The sequence below is a fragment of the Heterodontus francisci genome, chromosome 8, assembly GCF_036365525.1.
Source record: "Heterodontus francisci isolate sHetFra1 chromosome 8, sHetFra1.hap1, whole genome shotgun sequence".
In the NCBI taxonomy this organism is placed as follows: domain Eukaryota; kingdom Metazoa; phylum Chordata; class Chondrichthyes; order Heterodontiformes; family Heterodontidae; genus Heterodontus; species Heterodontus francisci.
In genome coordinates, this window is record NC_090378.1 from 16793617 (window position 1) to 16815465 (window position 21849).

The 21849-nt window shown below is 43.2% G+C and overlaps 1 protein-coding gene across 1 annotated transcript in view; it reads right to left on the bottom strand.

Moving 5' to 3' along the window:
* The window catches only part of st6galnac5a (ST6 (alpha-N-acetyl-neuraminyl-2,3-beta-galactosyl-1,3)-N-acetylgalactosaminide alpha-2,6-sialyltransferase 5a), a 62639-nt gene that overhangs the window by 11935 nt on the left and 28855 nt on the right, over nucleotides 1-21849 (bottom strand). The window contains exons 3-4 of the mRNA XM_068036345.1: nucleotides 15190-15599; nucleotides 3750-3857 (exon numbers count right to left, since the gene is read on the bottom strand). Of these exons, the coding sequence (XP_067892446.1) occupies nucleotides 3750-3857; nucleotides 15190-15599 (518 nt within the window). The remainder of the gene's footprint in view (nucleotides 1-3749; nucleotides 3858-15189; nucleotides 15600-21849) is intronic.

Here is a 21849-nt window from a genome sequence, read left to right on the forward strand (position 1 = left end):
AAGTAAACAAAGTGATACCATGGTCCTACTGAATTAATGCATTTCTATAAACCCCTGCTTTATGATCTGCGTACAGGAGTAATATAATGATATGAAACTCTCCTGCCCTCGGTGGTGGGTGCCTGGAACGCGTTGCCAGCGGAGGTGGTAGACGCGGGCACGATAGCGTCTTTTAAGATGTATGTAGACAGATACATGAATGGGCAGGAAGCGAAGAGATACAGACCCTTAGAAAATAGGCGACAGGTTTAGATAGAGGATCTGGATCGGCGCAGGCTTGGAGGGCCGAAGGGCCTGTTCCTGTGCTGTAATTTTCTTTGTTCTTTGTTGCCTGCTTTGTTCTGATAAAGGGTTTAAACACGATTTTAAAACAATATTCCAAGTTTCCTGATGACAGGGTAAAACCTTAAAAAATTGTATTAATGTGAAAGCTGTCACAGCAGTCAGGCATTATGATTTGTTCTGTTGTTTTTTTTTGACAATTAAGGATGAAAAGTGCCAATTAGAGTGCATGTAAACCGGAATCTCTCTGTGTGACATCTTCCAGTATGTCAATCGAGCTCTGGAAAGCATTAATAAAATATGTTAAATATTCTGAATTGTAGATGATTTCATTTTGGAGTGTCTCAGTAACGGTTCTTTAGTTATTTGTGGTTCATGATGGACATCCAGAAATGTAATTTTTAAAAAATATACGTGGTTTATTTAAGCATAAGAGTCTGCTTACACTTTTGAAACTCAACTCTGTTAACTAGGTGTTAGAGTAGCAGTCTTAGCTCAGTGGGTAGTATTCTCAACTCTATGTTCGAAGGTTGTGGGTTCGAGTGTTATGTCAGACACAAACATAAAATCCAGACTGCTATTTTAGTGCAGTACAGGGAAAGTGCTGCACTGCTGCAGGTGGCATCTTTCGGATGAGATGGTAAATTGTTCTCTCAAGTAGATGCAAGAGACCCTGTGACTCTATTTAAAGAGCAGCAGAGATCACCCTGGTATTGTCACCAATATTTATTGCTCAGACAAAATTACTGAAACAGATAATCACATTCCAATTCATGGAACCTTGCTCTGTTCTTCCTAAATTATGACAGTCAACACACTTTAAAAGTATTGCTGAAAATAGAGACATGTTGTCGAAGCTTTTCGTCTTGCACTCATCAGGACAATCGCAAGAATAACCAATGTGAGGGAAAACAACAACTTATACTGCACGAGAAGAGAGCGCTGATTGGTTGGCAAGTGAGCTCTGATTGGTAGAGGCGTTGCCATGGCGAATGCACCAGACCGGTTCTGCACAATATGAACTGGCCAAATGGTTGGGCGAATTGTTACAAGCAGTTTTGGGCAAGTTCTCCACATACACAGTGAAGGATCCCTTCACATTTGCAAAGACCATACAGGACTTGCATATCGTTAGCAACGCCGTGTCCATGTGCTTATTTGACATTGCTGGCCTTTTCACCAATGTACTACTTAAGGAAGCCATAGATATTTGCGCTGCAGCACCATATCATGGCAATCTAGACCCATCACCATTGCGTGAATCAGTATTTATTGAACTTATGAACTCGGCAACTTGCGCAGTTGAGTTCAGTTTTAATGACACCATTGTCAAAATAGATGGTGTTGCTATGGGATCCCCTCTAGGCCCAGCTCTCGCAAACATCTTTGTTGGGTTCCATGAGAAACGTGTCTTTGATGGAATGACACCTAACCTCCTGCATATTTCTGATATGTAGATGATACGTTTGCTATATTTGAATCCGTAGCTGCATGCAATAATTTCTTTGCACGTCTTACTGGGCTCCATCCTGCGCTCAAATTCACCTTTGAAATGGAGCGGTCTAATGAGCTCCTTGACGTACTAGTTGAGAAACGGGTCTCTACCACGGTCTACCGCAAACCTACCTTCACTGGTCAATACCCGCATTGGGATTCTGAACAGTTCCACGCGCTATAAAATTGGCCTTATTGGCAACCTCATAAATAGGGCCCGAGCCATTTGCTCACCATGCAAGCTTGATGCTGAAATAGGGCCAATCAAAGACATCCTGCGTGACACTGGCTACCCTGATCAGATCATTTCTCGCTGTATATCGCGCAAACTTATGAACGGGCCTATGGCTGTCTGTTTCAGCCCTGAAAAGCGCCCAGTCTACCTCAAATTACCCTGGAAGGGTAATGTATCCCAAAAATTGGAGCAATAGGTAAAGCCAGCTGTTTCACGCTGCTACTATGCAGTAACAACATGTGTGGTGTTCGCCACTAACAGGACGCTGCCGTTAAGCAAAAAGACGTCCTGCCTATCACACAAATGAGTAATGTGATATATGAATTTCAAGCCAGTGTGATGCTAGGTATATAGGCTGTATGTCCCAAAGACTGGTGGATCGTATCAAACAACATGTCCCTTCTGCTGTTCACAACGGGCAAGGTACAGACTGTACCCAACCAGCCCATGCTTGCAAAACTCAAAACATGGTGTCCAATATTAGATGTGATTCCGCGATTGGACAACATTTGCTAAATAATCCACAGTGTGCTAAGAATTACACTGACAACCAATTTAAGATTGTCAGTAGGGCTCGCAGTGTGGTGCATTTGCGCGTGCTGGAAGTTACATATATTAATACACAGTGCCCTGTTCTTTGTACATATTCTTTCTGTCTGCAAACATTGTGCCTGTTTCAGATGAACAAAATAAGTGACAGCCATTTGCTGGTTCATTCCTCAGGGCAATGCCTTGACCAATCAGAGTCAAGCTGCCTGGTTTAAATTTTAAACAAGCTTGGCAGTTAACTGTCACCATAAACTGGTGCATTTGCCATGGCAACACCTCTACCAATCAGAGTTCACTTGCCAACCAATCAGCATTCTCTTCTCAAGCAGTATAAGTTGTTGTTCTCCTTTACATTGGTTATTCTTGCGATTGTCCTGATGAGTGCAGGACAAAAAGTTTCGACAACATGTCTCTATTTTCAGCAACACTGAAGTTCTATACTACTAAACGACTACTTTAAAAGTACTTCATTGGCTATAAAACATCAATTTTTTCTCCTTATTTTGTTGGATGCAATCAAGGGTGAATACATGACCAATTTACCAACACAAAATCAGTTTAGTAGCTTGAATGTACTATCCCCAGGCTGTGCTGCAGCAACCTAAGGCTCCTTCGACAGCACCTTCCAAATCCACAGCAGCTACCACCTAGAAGAACAAAGGCAGCAGACACATGGGAACACCATCACCTCCAAGTTCCACACCAGTTTAATTTGACATATATTGCTTTTCACTCAGTGTTGCTGGATCAAAATCCTGGAACTCTCTCCCTAACAGCACTGTGGGTGTACCTACACCAGATGGTCTGCAGCGGTTCAAGAAGGCAGCTCACCACCACCACTAGGGCAATTGGGGATGGACAATAAATGCTGGCTTTGCCAGTGACTCCCACATCCCGAGGATAACATTTGGAAAAAGCAGACCAGAAGGTCCCAGGCTTGATTCGCAGTCTCTGCTGGGTTAGTTGGGTCAGGGGTGTGAGATCCAGAATTTGCCCCCGTCCGAGGAGTGAATTCAGTTTTAGTTCAATATTTGCTGAAAAATGCATGCACAGGTTGAGTGAGTGCAGGCTCAGAATCAGTTGTGATGCCCTCCAACCTAAGGTTTGCACGTCGGGATCGGCCATTTGGAGGAAAAGGACATCAACGTAAAGATCTCGTGCCGTGAAACCAACCACTGTTGGGACCTACCTGCAGCGGTTAGGTGGAACCATGCCATAGACATCAATTCTGTCGCAAAGTTCAAGAGCGATTATCATAGTGAACCAGCCGGTACTCAACCATGAATTGGAGGTTTTCCTAGAAAAGAAACATTTTGTTCTTTTATATCGCCACAATGATAAAAGCATTTATTACAAAGCACATTACAGGGTGTGTGAAGATAGGGCACTCATTGAAACAGAAAATAGGAGCAGGAGTAGGCCATTCGGCCCTTCGAGCCTGCTCCGCCATTCATTATGATCACGGCTGATCATCCAACCTGTTCCTGTTTTCGCCCCATACCCTTTGATCCCTTTAGACCCAAGAGCTGTATCTATAGAATATTGAATATTGAACAAACAGCTGAGTAGAGCATGGGAAGCTGGCAGACTCAGTCTTCTGGAATGAGATCAAATAGGGTCTTCCATGGCTCAGTGGGTAGCACTCTTGCCTTTGAGCTAGAAGATTATGGGCTTAAATCCCACTTCAGATGTTTGAATGTAAAATGCAGGCTAATACTGCAATAATTCTTATTCAAATAAGAAGAGCAGGGTGTTCTCTATAATAGATGATCTGGATACTTAATTCATTGCTGTTTGTGGGACCTTGCTATGTGCAATTTAGCTTTACTTACACTTCGAAAGTACTAACTTGACTGTAAAGTGCTGTGGGTTGTCCTGAGGTTGTGAATGAAGCCATATAAATGCAAATCTTATATATATGCCTACACAGTGACTGCCCTTCAAAAGTAACCCATTGGTATGTGAAGTGTATTGGGACATCCTGAGGATGTGAAAGACACGATATAAATACATGATTTTTCTTTCACATTTTTTGGTGATATTAATTGCTGCAACTTTAATGCCTCCATCTAAAATCTTCCAATGAAGGAATTAGTCTGTTCAAAGTAAATAGAGAAAGAAATTTCAGACAAAAGAGTGTTTATTCACTAGTATTTCAAAATAGTACTCTTTCCTCTGAGTCACAGGCATGGGTTCAAGTCACACTTCAGGGAGTTGAGCATAAAATCTAGGCTGACACTCCAGTGTAGCGCTGAGGGAGTGCTGCACTGTCAGAGGTAAGGTCAACCGAATGAGACGTTAAAGTGAGGCTTCGTCTGCTCTCTCAGGTAGATATAAAAGATCCCACAGCACTATTTGGAGAAGAGGAGCAGAGTTTTCCTGGTGTCCTGGCCAATATATATCTTTCAACCAACAACTAAAACAGATTTCATTGCTGTTTGTGAGAGCTTTCTGTGTGCAAACTGGCTGCTGCTTTTCCTAAAACAGTGACTACACTTGGCTGTAAAGCGCTTTGGGATGGCCAGAGGTGCTCTCAGCTGTATAAAAGCAGTGTATAAATGGAAGTCTTTCTTTTTATTTCCTGGGCTTTTTTCTCTCTGTTTTATATTCCTTAAATAAATTTCTCGATGCTGCCAGCCATTGGCTCTCAAGTTTTTACTCACTACATGTTGGACGTTTTAATACAACGCAGCCGAGATTTTCTGGTCTTTAAGATGGTTAAATGATTTGATAGGGTACAGAGAAATGATTTCATCTGATGGGGGGGTCAGGATGGGAGACGGGGAGGGGGAAAAAAGAGTCCAGAACAAGAGGCCATAAACTTAAAGTTAGAGCTAGGCCATTTAGGGATGATGTCAGGAAGCACTTCTTCACAAATTGGATGCTGGAAATCTGCAACTTCCTCCTCACAAAACTGTTCAGGAGTTAATTTAAAATCCCAAAACTGAGACTGGTAGCTTTTTGTTAGGTAGGAGTATTAAGGGATATAGAAACAAGATGGAGTTAGAATATAGATCAGCCATGAACTAACTGAATGGGTGAACAGGCTCAAGGGGCTAAGTTGTCCAGACCTGCTCTGGTTTATCATTTTCCTTTGCCAAAATTCCCCCTCTTCTTCTCACTTGAAGACTTTTGACTCCTGCCTGAGATGTAATTTGACCCCTGCTGCTCACCGTAGAAGTCCTCATTGAAGTGAACACTATTCAGGTGTGAACGTCAATAACAAATGTCAATTGGTCAACAGTCAATGGGGGAGGAGGAAGAGGACACCTTGGCCGAGGCTAATCCACTCCTTGTCCAATCTCCACACATGCATATTTCCAACGTTCAGGAATGCTGAAGTGCTTTCCCCATTCTTTAAACCAATCCTTAAGTGTCTTTAAAAGCAGGAGCCAAACATAGAAACAGAATCGTAATTTAGACCCCATGAGAATAACTTAAGAAATAAGATCTACTTGTTGGCATTTCTCCTGCTTCTGACACTGTAAACTGTGAGCATCATCACTTCCTATTCAAAACACTTTTCCTGAAGTAAAGATTCCTCTGTTGTCATGGGAACATGGCAACTGGGCCAATCTGCTACAGCAGAACAAGGGCTGTGGGCGATGTTCCTCGTCCGATCTTTGTTTAAGGTGACGCATATGCCCTTTGAAAGGGTTCCTAGCTCCTAGGTCTTTCTCCCTAATTACCATTATGCCCTGTGCATTATTCTCTTCCTTTTTCCCTAGCTGTAATTTAAGTGTCAGCGCAGTGGGTAGCACTCTCGTCTCTGTGCCACAAGGCTGTGGGTTCAAATCCACTCTAGGTCTTGAGCAAAAAAATTAAGACAGACACTCCAGTGTAGTACTGAGGCAGTGCTACACTGTCAGAAGTGCCATCTTCTGCATGGGATGTTAAAGTGGGATCCCCTCTGCCTTCTCAGGTGGACATAAAAGATCCCTTGGCAATAATCTGAAGAAGAATAGAGGAGTTATCCCTGGTATTTAGTCTAAGAGATTATCTGACCGTTATCATATTGCTGTTTGGGGGACACTGCCTCGCTCAAATTGGCTGCCACACTTTCTATATTGCAACAGCGACTACACTTCAAAAAGTACTTCATTGGCGGTAAAGCGCTTTGGGACATCCTGTGGTCGTGAAAGGCGCTATATAAATGCAAGTCTTTCTTTTTTATCTGCTGTCAGGTGCCATTCTGTGGTGCTGCTGGGCAATGTAGAACGGGGACTGGGTGGGAGGGGCATGTGGCAAACTTGGGAGGACTGGCTCCTGGGCTTTGTTCTCACCCAAACCTCTGCAGCCCATATCGTAAGTTGCATCAAGTCTGATTCACCCATCACCCTATGTGCTCTGTGACCTATGTTACCTCCTGACCCAGTAACGCCTCAATTTTAAAATTCTGATCCTTATTTTCAAATTTTTGCCTCTCCCTAACTCTGTAGCCTCCGCCAGCTCTACAACTCTCCACTATCTCTGCACTCCTCTAATTCTGGACTCTTGTGCAACCTGATTTTAATTGTTCCACTCGTGGTGGCCGTGCTTTCAGCTGTCTAGCCCCTAAGCTCTGGAATTCCCTCCTTAAACCTCTTTGTCTCTCTACCTCGTTTTCCTCCTTTAAGACCCAATATAAAACCTACCACTTTGACTAAGCTTTTGGTCACCTGTCCCAGTGTCTCCTTTTTTGGCTTGATGTCAAATTTTGTCTGATTACACTCCTGTGAAGAGCTTTGGATGTTTTACTCCTTTAAAGGTGCTATATAGGTGCAAGTTGTTGGTGTTATTGCTTTAAAGAAAGATAGCCTTAACTGCACTCCCTCCAAGGCCATTATATCCTTCCTAAGGTGTGGTGCCCAGAACTGCTCACAGTACACCAGGTGCGGCATAACCAGGGCTTTGTATAGCTGAAGCATGGCTTCTGCCCCCCTTGTATTCTATTCCTCTAGATATAAAGATCGGCATTCCATTTGCCTTTTTGATTATTTTCTGTACCTGTTCAGGACATTTTAATGTTTGTACTTGGACCCCCAAGTTTCTTTGGACTTCCACGGTTTCCAGCTTTACACTATTTAGAAAGTACCCTGTCCTCTAAACTTTTTAGGTCCAAAGTCGATGACCTCACATTTGCCTTCATTAAAATCCACTTGCCAGAGTTTTGCCCATTCTCTTAATCTAGCAATATCTCTTTGTAATTTTTACAATGCCACCGATCTTTGTGTCATCAGCAAATTTGGATACATGGTTTTCTATCCCAGCAACCTGATACAGTAACGCCTCAGTTTTAAAATTCTGATCCTTATTTTCAAACTTTTGCCTCTCCCTAACTCTGTAACCTCCGCCAGCTCTACAACTCTCCACTATCTCTGCACTCCTCCAATTCTGGACTCTTGTGCATCCTGATTTTAATTGTTCCAATCTTGGTGGCCGTGCCTTATTAAATACAGTGAATAGTTGAGGTCCCAACTCAAATCCTTGCAGGACACCATTAGTCACAACCTGACAATTAGAGTACCTGCCCATTATCCCTACTCTCTGTTCCTTTTTGCTCAGCCAATTTCCTAACAGGTCAATAATTTGCCTTCAACTTTAGATAACAGTCTCTATGAGGGATTTTATCAAGTGTCTTCTGGAAGTCCATATAAATAACATCCATAGACATTCCCCTGTCCACTACTTTAGTCACCTCTTCAAAAAATTCAATGAGATTCGTCAGGCACGACCTACCCTTTACAAATCTACAGTGGCTCTCTCTGACCAGCTGAAAATTTGCAAGGTGTTCAGTCACCCTATCTTTAATTATAGAGTCTATTAATTTCCCTCTGTCACCTTTCTTAAATAGCGGAGTGATATGCACAATTTTCCAATCTAAAGGAACGGTTCCTGAATCAAGAGAACTTTGGAAGATTATGGGGGATAGGGCATCTGCAATTCTCTCACCTACTTTTTTAAAACCCTGAGATAGAAACCATTTGGTCCCAGGGATTATTGCTGTTTAGTGTCATTAATTTCTCCAGTACTGTTCTCTTGCTTACATTAATTTTGTTGAGTCAGGGTCAGGGACTCAACATGCTGACCTTTTCCTCTACTGTAAATACTGAAGCAAATTAATTATTCACTACGTCTGCCATTTCCTTATTTTCATTGGCAATATCATCGTTACCAGTTTTCAAGGGGCCCACATTGCTCCCGATCACCCGCTTTTTCCTATTACATTGTTGTAAATGGTTTTGAGTTGATTTTGACATCCCTTTTAAATTTCTCTTCACAATCCCTTTTTGTGGCTCTTTACCATAATGGAGTTGTTGACTATTCACAGCAATCAATCTCGATTAATTAGTCTACAACAGACCCAGACATGAAAGGAAAACCCCAGTGGTGGAGAGCTTTGGGCACCATAGGTCCGAAGTCACCTGTTCTTCCCAAGCACATGACACTTAGCACATGCCATGCTTCAAATTACTCATGCACTGACTATTTCCCAAAATATTATTTTCTGAACGAAAATTATCTTAATTTTTATTTGAACAGATCGATACAAATTGTTTCTACTATCCCTCTAGGAAGCCCATTCTATAGATTGACCACTCATTCATTGTAATACTAGGAGTAATTTTAAACCTCCGGGCCAGGGCATTAAAAATTCAAAAATCAAAAACCCGACTCCAACCCACCTCCAACTTCCGGTTTTAACGGAGGTGGGTTTTTTGGATTGGGTTGGGCAATTAAGCTGTTCTCCAGAGGCAAGGCCTCTATTTAAATATGTTAATGAGGATGCTTGGTTCAAACTTACTCATAAAGGCACGGGCCAGGTTTCCCAGTGTTTGGGGACAATGCTGGGACCAGTGTTCCAGCAACCACAGCGACCACAATATGATTGAATTTTACATCCAGTTTGAAAGAGAGAAGAGTGGGTCTAAGACTGGTATTTTAAACTTAAATAAGGGCAACTATGTGGGCATGCAGAGGGATCTGGGTGTCCTAGTGCATGAATCGCAAAAGGTTAGTATGCAGGTACAGCACATAATTAGGAAAGTTAATAGAATGTTATCGTTTATCATGAGGGGAATTGAATACAAAAGTAGGGAGGTTATGCTTCAGCTATACAGGGCATTGGTGAGACCATATCTGGAGTACTGTGTACAGTATTGGTCTCCTTATTTAAGGAAGGATGTAAATCCATTGAAGGCAGTACAGAGAAGGTTTACTAGACTAATACCTGGAATGGACGGGCTGTCTTATGAGGAAAGATTGGACTGGCTAGACTTGTATCCGCTGGAATTTAGAAGAGTAAGAGGCGACTTGATTGAAATATATAAGATCCTGAGGGGTCTTGACAGGGTGGATGTGGAAAGGATGTTTCCCCTTGTGGGATAATCTAGAACTAGGGGTCACAGTTTAAAAATAAGGGGTCACCCATTTAAGACAGAGATGATGAGGAGAAATATTTTCTCTCAGAGGGTCGTGAGTCTTTGGAACTCTCTTCCTCAAAAGGCAGTGGAAGCAGAGTCTTTGAATATTTTTAAGGCCGAGGTAGATAGATTCTTGATAAGCAAGGGGGCGGAAGGTTATTGGGGGTAGGTGGAAATGTGGAGTAATCAGTTCAGCAATGAACTTATTGAATGGCGAAGTAGGCTCAAAGGGCCGAGTAGCCTACTCCTGCTCCTAATTCGTATGTTTGTGTGTTCATGAAAGCTGAGCGAGCTGAACTGAACTGGGTTACTAGGCTAGGCGATAGATCAATGGAGAAGTAGCGGCAGACATTTAAGGGGATATTTCAGAATACTCAGGATAAGTATATTCCTACTATAAAGAAAAATTCCAAGGGGAGGACCCACCATCCGTGGTTAACAAAAGAAGTTAAGGAAAGCATCAAACCTAAGGAAAACGCATATAATACACAAAGCTGAGTGGCAGGTCAGATGATTGGTCAGAATATAAAGAACGGCAGAGAAGGACTAAAAGGTTAATCAGGAGAAATGAATTAGAGTATGAAAGGAAGCTAGCTAGAAATGTAAAAATGGATAGCAAGAGTTTCTACAGGTATTTAAAAAGGAAAAGAGTAAGTAAAGTGGATGTTGGTCCTCTCCAGAGTGAGAATGGGGAGTTAATAGTAGATAATAAGGAAATGGCGGATGAAATGGACAAATATTTTGCTTCTGTCTTCACTATAGAGGATACAAAAATCATTCCAGTAATAGCTGTAAATCAGGAGGTAGAAGGAAGAGAGGAACCTGGTGAAATTACAATCACCACAGAAACGGTACTGACCAAACTGATGGAGCTGCAGGCTGACAAGTCCCCAGGTCCTGTTGGGCTTCATCCTAGGGGCTTAAAAGAGGTGGCTAATGAGGTAGTAGATGCGTTGGTGTTAATTTTTCAAAATTCGCTAGATTCTGGAAAGGTTCCATCAGACTGGAAAGTAGCAAATATAACCCCTCTATTCAAGAAGTGGGGGCGGCAGAAAACAGGTAACTATAGGCCAGTTAGCTTGACATCTGTCGTGGGGAAGGTGTTAGAATCTATCATTAAGGAGGCTATAGCTGGGCACTTAGAAAAACTCTAGGTAATCGGGAATAGTCAGCATGGTTTTGTGAAAGGGAAATCAGGTTTAACCAATTTATTGGAGTTCTTTGAAGGAGTGACATGTACTGTGGATAAACGGGAGCCCGTTGACGAACTGTACTTAGATTTCCAGAAGGTATTTGACAAGGTTCCACATAAAAGGTTATTGTGCAAAGTAGGAGCTCATGGTGTAGGGGGTAACATATTAGCATGGATAGAAGATTGACTGTCTGGCAGAAAACAGAAAGTATGCATAAATAGGTCCTTTTCTGATTGGCAAGATGTGACGAGTGGAGTCCCGCAGGAGTCTATGCTGGGGCTCAACTTTTTACAATTTATATCAATGATTTAGATGAGGGGAGCATTGGCATGGTAGCTAAATTTACAGATGACACAAAGATAGGGAGGAAATTATGTTGTGAAGAGGACATAAGGAGGCTGCAGACCAATATAGATAGATTGAGTGAGTGGGCAAAAATCTGGCAGATAGAGTATAATGTGGGAAAATGTGAAGTTGTTCACTTTGGCAGGAAGAATAAAAAAGCAGAGTATTACTTAAATGGAGAACGACTGCAGAACTCCGAGGTGCAGAGGAATCGAGGTGTCCTAGAGCAAGAGTCATAAAAAATTAGTATGCAAGTAATAAAGAAGGCTAATGGAATGCTATCCTTTATTACGAGAGGAATTGAAAATAAAAGTAAGGATGTTATGTCTCCTTACTTAAGCAAGGATGTAAATGCATTGGAGGAGATTCAGAGGAGGTTTACTAGATTGATACCTGGAATGAGTGGGTTGTCGTATGAGGAAAGATTGGACAGACTGGGCTTCTTTTCACTGGAGTTTAGAAGAGTGAGGGGAAACTTGATTGAAGTTTATAAGATCCTGAATGGTCTTGACAAGCTGGATGTGGAGAGGATGTTTCCTCTTGTGGGTGAGTCTAGAACTAGGGACACTGTTTTAAAATTAGGGGTTGCCCTTTTAGGACAGAGATGAGGAGAAATCTTTTCTCGCAGAGCGTTGTGCAACTTTGGAACACTCTTCCTCAGAAGGTGGTGGAGGCGGGATCATTGAATAATTTTAAGTAGATTGATTCCTTTGCCTAACAAAAATCTAAGGTTATCGGGGCTAGATGGGAGTGTGAAATTCAAGACAAAAACAGATCAGTCATGATCTTACTGAATGGCGGAGCAGGCTGGAGTGGTCGAATGGCCTACTTCTGCCCCTAATTTGTATGTTCGTATGAACCTGCCAGCTGAAGGAAGGTGAGAAGGACCAAATCTATCTGATAAGTTCCCTACCACCTCTTCTGGGCCAGAAGGAACCGAATGCTTCACTCTGGTCATCAAGCTTACTAGCAGTCCCCCCCGCACAATTGGAGTCCAGAGACCAGACCAGCCCCCACCCTGATCTCCTCTCCACCCCCCTCTCGATATCTTCTCTGACCCATTACCCCACCCATCTCTCCTTCTCTCCTCTCTGCTCCCAGATGCAGTCTGTCACCACAGGCCTTCCTACCCAACAGCCACCAGCCTGTCAATCTACAACTCCTCCCCTAGCTCCCTCCCTGCAAATATCACAGCCATTGTTTCCATATTGCTGCATTATAGCCACAATCAATGTACAGGGAACTTCGCCTCTGAATCAGTAAGTCCCGCTCCAGAGATATGAGTACATAATCCAGGCTGACACTCCAATGCTGTACGGAGTGGGTGCTGCACTGTTGGAAGGTCTCTTTTGGATTAAAAATCAAGGTCCTGTCTCCCTGTTCATAGGGATGTAAATAAATCCTACGGCATTATTTCAAAGATGAAATGGAGAAGTGCGCATAGTACCCTGGCCAATATTTATCCCTCAGTCAACATTAGTGAACACAGATTATCCGCTCATTTGATCTTGCGTTGTTCAAACTGGCTGCTGGGTTAGCCTACATAATAGTGACCGCTCTTCAAAAAGCAACTTTGGTGTGAAGGGCCTTGGGACGTCGAGGACGTGAAAAGCTCTATATAAATGCAAGATCTTTCCTTCTTGAAAAACTGAGCAAATTGCGGAATGCCAGTTAAAAAAATTCCTCCCTCAATATTTGTAACAAAAACAAACTGATTTTTATTCAGTTATAGCCCTGTCAGTATACTGTACTCGCTGCTCCTGGTGTAATCTCCCCTACATCAGGCAGACCAAACACAGATTGGGCGACTGCTTCGCGGATCATCTCCATTCGGATCACAAGCGTGGCCCTGAGCTTCTGGTTGCTTGTCATTTTAATTCTCCACTCCACTTCCACTCTGCCCTCTCTGTCCTCGGCCTGCTACACTATTCCAATAAAGCTCAACATGAACTCCAGGAGGTTAGGTACTTTACAGCCTTCTGGACTCAACATTGAGTTCAACAATTTCAGATCACAACCACAGCCTCTATATTTTTCCGACAACAGCTGTTAGTAATGATCTACTTTTTCCCATTTACCCTCCTCTAGACCCATCTTTTCTTTGTTTACTTGTCCCATTACCATCTTCTTTTGCCATGCGCCATCATCTCTTTTGTCATTTAATCTCTCTTGCCTTCCACCCGACCACAGACCTTCTCTTTCCTTCTTTCCCCTCTGTCCCTGCCCGTTTACTTGCTTAAAATCGGTCACATCTCTAACTTTTTCCTGTTCTGATGAAAGGTCATCGACCTGAAACATTAACTCTGCTTCTCTCTCCACAGATGCTGCCAGACCTACTGAGGATTTCCAGCATCTGCAATATTTTGGTTTTGTATGTAGCCCTGTTAAAGGATTAATCCAGGACTGTTGAACCTTGTGTTCTCTCAGATTGGGGACACAGAGTTTAAACCCAATTTTTATTCATCTGCATCTATCTCGAATTTTTACTGGGAAACATAGGAACAGGAGTTGACTATTCAACTCTAATTTTAAGCTTATGCCTCCTTGTTCTAGAGTCCCCCACCAAAGGAAATTGTTTCTCTATATCTACCCTATTAAATTTTAATAATCGTAAACACCTCAATTAGATCACCCCTTAAACTCCTATACTCAAAGACAAACAAGCCTCATCTATTCAACCTGTACCTCATAATTTAACCCTCTACACCTTGGCATCTTGGTATTTTGACTCACCAATAAGGCAACAGCACTTCGAACAATTCTCTTCAAATTGTTCCTTTCCACAAGACTCAACAAGGACAGCCCAGCAACCAAGAGTTATGAGCTCAAAGGAAAACCCAGTTGTCTGGCCTTCTAAGGCCAGATGGTCAGAGCTCGGAAGGTTTTAGTTTGGCTTGGGTTGCACAGCTAAGATGCAGGCCTGTTTGGCGTAGCTAAGACGCAGGCCTGTTTGGCGTAGCTAAGTGCAGGCCTGGTTGACACAGTTAAGACGCAAGCCTGGGTGCCCCAGCTAAGAGGGGCATGTTGTTTGGCCAATGATGATTGGTGCTAAATGACTGATTGATAACACAGTTGGAAAATACACAATTTTCAGCAGAGGAGGCCATTTAGCCATCGTCCCTGTTCATCGCATTAGAGGTACATACTCATTCCTATTCCCCTGCTCTTTTTCCATACCCTTCAATATCCTCCTACAACAGCAATTTGCATTTATATAGCGCCTTGAAGGTAATAAAATGCCCCAAGGTGGTTCACAGGACAGTTATCTGACAACAAATTTGACACTGAGCCACATCAGGATATATTTGAATAAGTGACCAAGAGCTTGGTCAAAGAAGTAGGTTTTAAGAAGTAGGTTTTAAGGAGTGTCTTGTTGGAAGGAGGGAATTCTAGAGCTTAGGGGCTTGGCAGCTGAAAGCATGGCCGCTAATGTTGCAGTGATGAGAACTGGGGATGCACGAGGGGCCAGAATTGGAGGAGTGCAGAGATTTCGGAGGTTTGTAGGGCTGGAGATAGGATGGGATTAGGCCATGGGAAGGATTCGAACATGAAGATGTGAATTTTAAAACGGAGGCATTGCCAGACCAGGAGACAATGTAGGCTAGCATGTGCAGGGGTTGGGTGAGGGGCCAGGGAGGTGGAAACAGTTGAGTGAGACATCTGGTTGCAAAACTCCCTCCCTCCGTACCTGTCCTTCCCGGTCTCTCTCTTGAAGAGTTCATCAAAGTGCAGCATCTTCTGCCGTGTGATGGTGTGCAGCTTCAGCCTGGGCCGGATATGGTGGATGAGCTGCAGGTGGTTGTAAAGCCGCCCTTTGCCATCCCTTCTCATGCAGCTGCTGGGGCCCCAGAAGATGAAGGCTGGGTCCCGGCTGGTGTTGAGCAGCTCGCCGCCCTTTTGCAGTAGCCTCTGAATGCTGGAGTGAGCGACCACCCGGAGGCTCGTCCTTCGGCCCACATCCTCCTGGAACCCCTGCGTCGGTGCGTCGTTCATCCTTATGACACACTCAGCGCGGTCGATCTCGGCTCCGCGCCGGCTCCCAATGAGTTGCCCAGAGCTGGTGACCAGAGCACAGTCTTTACAGTGGACTTGCAGACCCTGAAAAAACAAAGAAAACAAAGTCTTGGCTAGTCTTTTGCTAAAATAAACAAATCAAGGCAGACGAACTTCCAGCAGCTCCAAAAAACACTTCATGGGATAGTTGTGACTCCGTGTGCCCGAGTCAGAAGGTTGTGGGTTCACATCCCGCTCCAGGACTTGATCACGTAATCTGGAGCCGGCAGTGCAGTACTGAGGGAGTGCTGCATGGTCGAAAATGCCTTCGGATGAGATCTTAAGCCACGGACCTATCTACCATCTCCGGTAGACGTAAAAGATCCCATTGCACTATTTCAAAAAACAACAGACATCCCCCCAGTGTTGTGTTCAATATTTATTTTTTGACCAACATCACTAAAATAAAAGCAGACAATCTGATCATTAATACATTGCTGTTTGCAAATTGGCTGATGCATTTCCTACATTACAAAATGACATGTCAAAAAATTACTTCACTGACTGCCAAGTGCTTTGGGACATCCTGAGTTTGTGAAAGGTGCTATATCCCCCACTTTCTTTTTATTCCTTCATGCACAATGAATTACCATGGAGAACAGTGACTGTTCTTATGCAGGCAAACATGGAAGCCACAATAAACATGATCCCACAAACAGCAATGTGATGAATGACTAGTTACTTTTGTTTTTGTTTGGTGATTGTGGTTGAGAGAGGAATGTTGGCTAGTAAACCAGAACTCCCTCTTCCTCTTCAACTGGTGCCATGACACGCATAGCATCCATCTGAACCATCAAAATTGGCAAATAGTCATTTTGTAGTACAGAACTTGAGTATTGTTGAAAACAGAGACATTTTGTCGAAGCTTTTCATCTTGCACTCATCAGGACAATTTGAAAGAATACCAATGTAAGAAAAGCAACAAATTTATACTGCTTGAGAAGAGAATGCTGATGGGTTGACAAGTGGACTTTAATTGGTAGAGGTATTGTCATGGAGAATGCACCAGTTTATGGTGATTGACAGTTAACTGCCTAGCTTTGTTTGAAATTTAAACCAGGCAGCTTGACTCTGATTGGGCAATGCCTCCACTTGCCAACCAATCAGCAATCAGCAGTATAAATTTGTTGCTTTCCTTACAGTGGCATTCTTTCGAATTGTCCTGATGAGTGCAAATGTCTCTGTTTTCAAAATAGGCAAGTTGAGTCTTGGCCTAATGTTTTGTTTGAAAAATGTCACCCCTGACAATGTAGCACCTCATTAACACTGCGCGGAAGTGTCACCTTAGACAGTGTACTCCAATATTGGAATGCCATTTGAACCCACCATCTTCTGACTCAGAACCAAGTGTTCCAATATAGAAAAACTCGACAATGCACATCAATCTCTCTTCCTACTAATTGTGCAAAATATATCTGCCAAGTCCCAACGGCAGCTTCGCCGTGGCTCCATTCACACGTCTGCTGTTGGTATGAAATTGTTCCCACCTCATAACAATGCTACACTCTTAATACCTGGAGTTAAAACTCGACCTAACTCTGGAATGAGGGATGTAGTCTCACTCCAACATCAGTTTGAGGCCTGAGGCTGCATTTAAACAACTTGAATTTTATAGTGCCTATAATATATCTGGTGAAACATCCAAATTAACTTCAAAGGAGCATTATCAGATAAAAATTGATAATCAGCCACATGAGGAGCTATTAGGTTAGGTGACAAAAGGTTTGGTCAAAGAGGTAGGTTTTAAGGAGTGCCCTAAAGGGCGAAAGAGAGGCAGAGAGGTTTAGGGAGGGAATTTAAGAGCTTGGGGCCTGACAGCTGAAGGCACAGCAACCAATGGTGAGGCAAAGGAAATCAGGGTTGCACAAAAGGCCAGAATTGGACTTTAAAATTAAAAGGGTTGAAGGGAGGTTGGGGGGGGGGGGGGGTTAAAGTAAGGGGAAATTTATAAATCAAAAGAGAAAAGTTAAGGCCACAGAGTGGTGTAGCAAAGTGTGACAGGAAGGGACAAAAAGTTTAATGGTAATAGTGCATCAGTGAATAAGGTCAAATAAGGCAAAATGGTAAAGAGATAAAATTAAAGGCACTTCATCTGAATGCACGAAGCATTTGTAATGTAGTAGGTGAATTAATGGCACAAATAGAGATAAATGGGTTTGATCTAGTAGGCATTATGGAGAACGTGGTTGCATGGTGAGCAAATTTGGGAACTAAATAAAGACAGACAGAGAAGGTGGGATAGTCCCGATAATAAACGACGGCATTAAGACAGTAGTGAGGAAGGATCTTGGTTCCAAAGAGCGGGATGTAAAATCAGTATGGGTAGTGATGAGAAGTAACAAGGGTCAGAAAATGCTGATGGGAGTCGTTTATAGGCCCCAAATAGTAGCTATACTGTTGAACTAAGCATAAATCAAGAAATAAGAGGAGTTTTTAACAAAAACAATAATGAGATAATCATGGGAAACGTTATTCTTCATACAGAGTGGAGAAATCAAATTGAGAAAAGTGGTTTGGAAGGCAAGTTTGTGGAATGCATTTGAGACAGCTTCCTACAACAATATGTTGTGGAATCAACCAGGAAGAGGCTGTTTCAAATCTTGTTTTGTGTAATGAGACAGGGATAATTAGTAATCGTATAGTAAGGAATACTCTGGGGAAGAGTGATCATAATATGTTAGGATTTTATATTGAGTTTGAGAGTGACATATGTAAGTCTGAAACTAGAGTACTGAATTTAAATAAAGCCAATTACATAGGTATAAGGGCAGAGTTGGCTGAGGTAGATTGGGAATTTAGATTAAAAGGTATGACAGTAGATGAGCAATGGCGTACATTTAAATAAATATTTCATAATTCTCAAAGAATATATATTCCATTGAGAAATTAAAACTCCATGGGAAGTGATCCATTCGTGGCTAATTAAAGAGGTTAAGGTTACTGTTAGATTTAAAAAAAAGTTCATAATATTGTCAAGAAGAGTCACAAAGCTGAGGATTGGGGGAGTTTGAAACCAGCAAAGGAAGATCAAAAAATAGATAATGAGGGGAAAAATGAGAGTAAACTAGCCAGAAATATAAAGACATTGTAAGAGCGTCGACAAATATGCAAAAAGGCAAAGAGTAGTGAAAGTAAGGTAGAAATGTTAAACATATATTTTGTGCCTGTCTTCACAGTGAAAGACATAAATACATACCACAAATAGTGGGGAACTCAGGGTCCAATGAGAGTGAGGAACTTTATGTCATTAATGTTAGTAAAGAAAAATACCAGAGAAATTAATGGGACTGAAAACTGACAAATCTCCAGGAACTGACAGCCTGCATCCTTATGATCTTCCAAAATTCCCTAGGTTCTGGAACAGTCCCCGTGGATTGGAAGATGGCAAATGTTAAAATTGATATTCAAGAAAGGAGGGAGAGAGAAAACAGAAAACTACAGGCCAGGTAACCTAACGTCGGTTGTTGGGAAAATGCTGCAATCCATTATTAAGGCAGTGGTAGGAGGACACTCAGAAAATCATCATGTGATTAGGTAGAGTTAACATATTTTTATGAAAGGGAAATCGTGTTTAACAAATTGATTAGAATTTTTTGAGGATGTTACTAGCAGGGTAAATGAAGGAGAACAGGTTAATGTTGTCACTTGGATTTTCAAAAGGCACTCATTAAACTGCCACATGAAAGGCTGTTGTACAAGATAAAGGCTCATTGGTTTGGGGGTAACACATGGACAGAAAACAGAGAATAGGAACAAACAGGTCATATTCAGGTAGGCAGGCTGTCACTAGTGGGGTGCCACATGGATCAATTCTGGGACCTCAGGTGTTTAAAATCTACTGACCTCTGGTATTTACAATCTATATTAATGACTTAAATGAAGGCACTGAGAGTAATGTATCCATGTTGACGGATGATACAAAGCTAGGTGGGGAAAGTAAGCTGTGAGGAGGACACAACGGGCAGAATTTTCCATGGGCTTTGGGACCCTGACGCCGGGACCAAAAGGGGGTCCTGAGTCCGCACTTGCTGGGAGCAAGACTGGCTCAGTGACATTCCTGGAAGCGGCTTCCTAATTGTACAAGGCGATAGACCACTCGATTGAAGGGGAAACCCGTCCGTTTGGATTGTTGAGGCTGTGGGGGTCTTTCATGAGTGATGGAATCTCTGGCTCAGATAACCCCTGGACTGCCATAGAAAGGCCACATCCATTGAACTGGTGGCCTTTGCAATTGGCTGGTAAAGTGGGGGTGGGGTGCTCTGCCACCAGCAAAATGTTAGTGAGTGCATGGAGCAGGCAGATGATTCAGGTACCTGCTTGCCCCAGATAAATTTCCCAGTGGCAGGAATGCATTGGGCAGCCATCCCGACACAGCTTCCCCCCCCCCATTTTCCTGGCTCCCCCCCAGTCTCCAAGCCTGCCACCATAGGACTGGGAAAATTCAGCCCAAAGAATCTGCTAGGATAAGTAAGTGGGCAAGAAGATGGCAAATGGAGTATCATGTGGGGAAATGTGAGTTTATTCACTTTGATAGGAAGAAGAGAAAAATTGACTTTTTCTTTAAATGGTGAGAAACTATTAAATGTTGGTGTTCAGAAGGATTTGATTGTCCATGTACAAGAAACACAGGAAGCTAACATGCAAAGTATAGCAAGCAATTAGGAAGGTAAATGGCATGTTGGCCTGAATTACAATAAGGTTGGAGTACAAGAATAAAGAAGTCTCGCTGCAATTCGTCTTTGATATGACCACACCTAGAGTACTGTGTACCTGTGTTTTGGTCTGTGTACCTAAGGAAGGATATACTTGCCTTAAAGGGGGGTGCAACGGATGTTCACTAGATTGATTCCTGGGATGAGAGGGCTATCCTATAAGGAGAGATTTAGTAGAATTGGCCTATACTCTCTGGAGTTTAGAAGAGAGAGATCTTCTTCTTTGACTTCCTTGTCTCGAGAGACAATGGGTAAATGGCTAGAGGTGGTCGGTGGTTTGTGAAGCAGTGCCTGGAGTGGCTATAAAGGCCAATTTTAGAGTGACAGACGCTTCCACAGGGGCTGCAGATAGAATTGATTGTCAGGGCTGTTACACAGTTGGCTCTTTCCTTGCACTTCTGCCTTTTTTCCTGCCAACTGCTAAGTCTCTTTGACTTTAGCCCCGGCTTTATGACTGTCTGCCAGCTCTGGCGATCACTGGCAACTGACTCCCACGGCTTGTAGTCACTGTCACAGGACTTCATGTCGCATTTGCAGACGTCTTTAAAGCGAAGACATGGAGGCCCGCTGGGTCTAATGCCAGTGACGAGCTCGCTGGACAATGTGTCCTTGGGGATCCTGCCATCTTCCATGCGGCTCACATGGCCAAACCATCTCAAGCGCCGCTGGCTCAGTAGGGTGTATATGCTGGGGATGTTGGCCACCTCAAGGACTTCTGCGTTGGAGATGCGGTCCTGCCACCTGATGCCAAGGATTCTTTGGAGGCAGCTAAGATGGAATGAATTGAGATGTCGCTCTAGAACTGTGATCCAGGGAAAATGTTGTCACTGATACCGCCCTCAATGCAGCACATTCTCTGCCAGTCATGGATGAGCTGGAAGAAAAGCCAACAAAATCGGAACTCAGTGATGCCATTGATTCTCTAGCCAGTGGAAAGGCCCCTGGAAAGGATGACATTACCCCTGAAATAATCTCTAGCCAGACTGACATACGTTATCCAGGCCTCGATGACGTAGAGCAAGGTACTGAGGACACAAGCTTGAAACACTTGGACAGTTGTGTTCGATGTCAGTGCGCCATTTCCCACACCCTCTTGGCCAGTCTGGACATAGCATCGGACGCCTTTCCCATGCGCCTGTTGATTTCTGCATCGAGAGACAGGTTACTGGTGATAGTTGAGCCTAGGTAGGTCAACTCTTGGACCACCTCCAGAGCGTGGTCGCCGATATTGATGGATGGAGCATTTCTGACGTCCTGTCCCATGATGTTCGTTTTCTTGAGGCTGATGGTGAGGCCAAATTCGTTGCAGGCAGCCACAATCCTGTCGATGAGTCTCTGCAGACACTCTTCTATGTGGGATGTCAATGCAGCATCGTCAGCAAAGAGGAGTTCCCTGATGAGGACCTTCCGTACCTTGGACTTCGCTCTAAGACGGGCAAGGCTGAACAACCTACCATCTGATCTTGTGTGGAGGAAAATGCCCTCTTTTGAAGATGTGAACGCATGTGAGAGCAGCAGGGAGATGAAGATCCCAAACAGTGTAGGTGCGAGAACACAGCCGTGTTTCACGCCACTCAGGATAG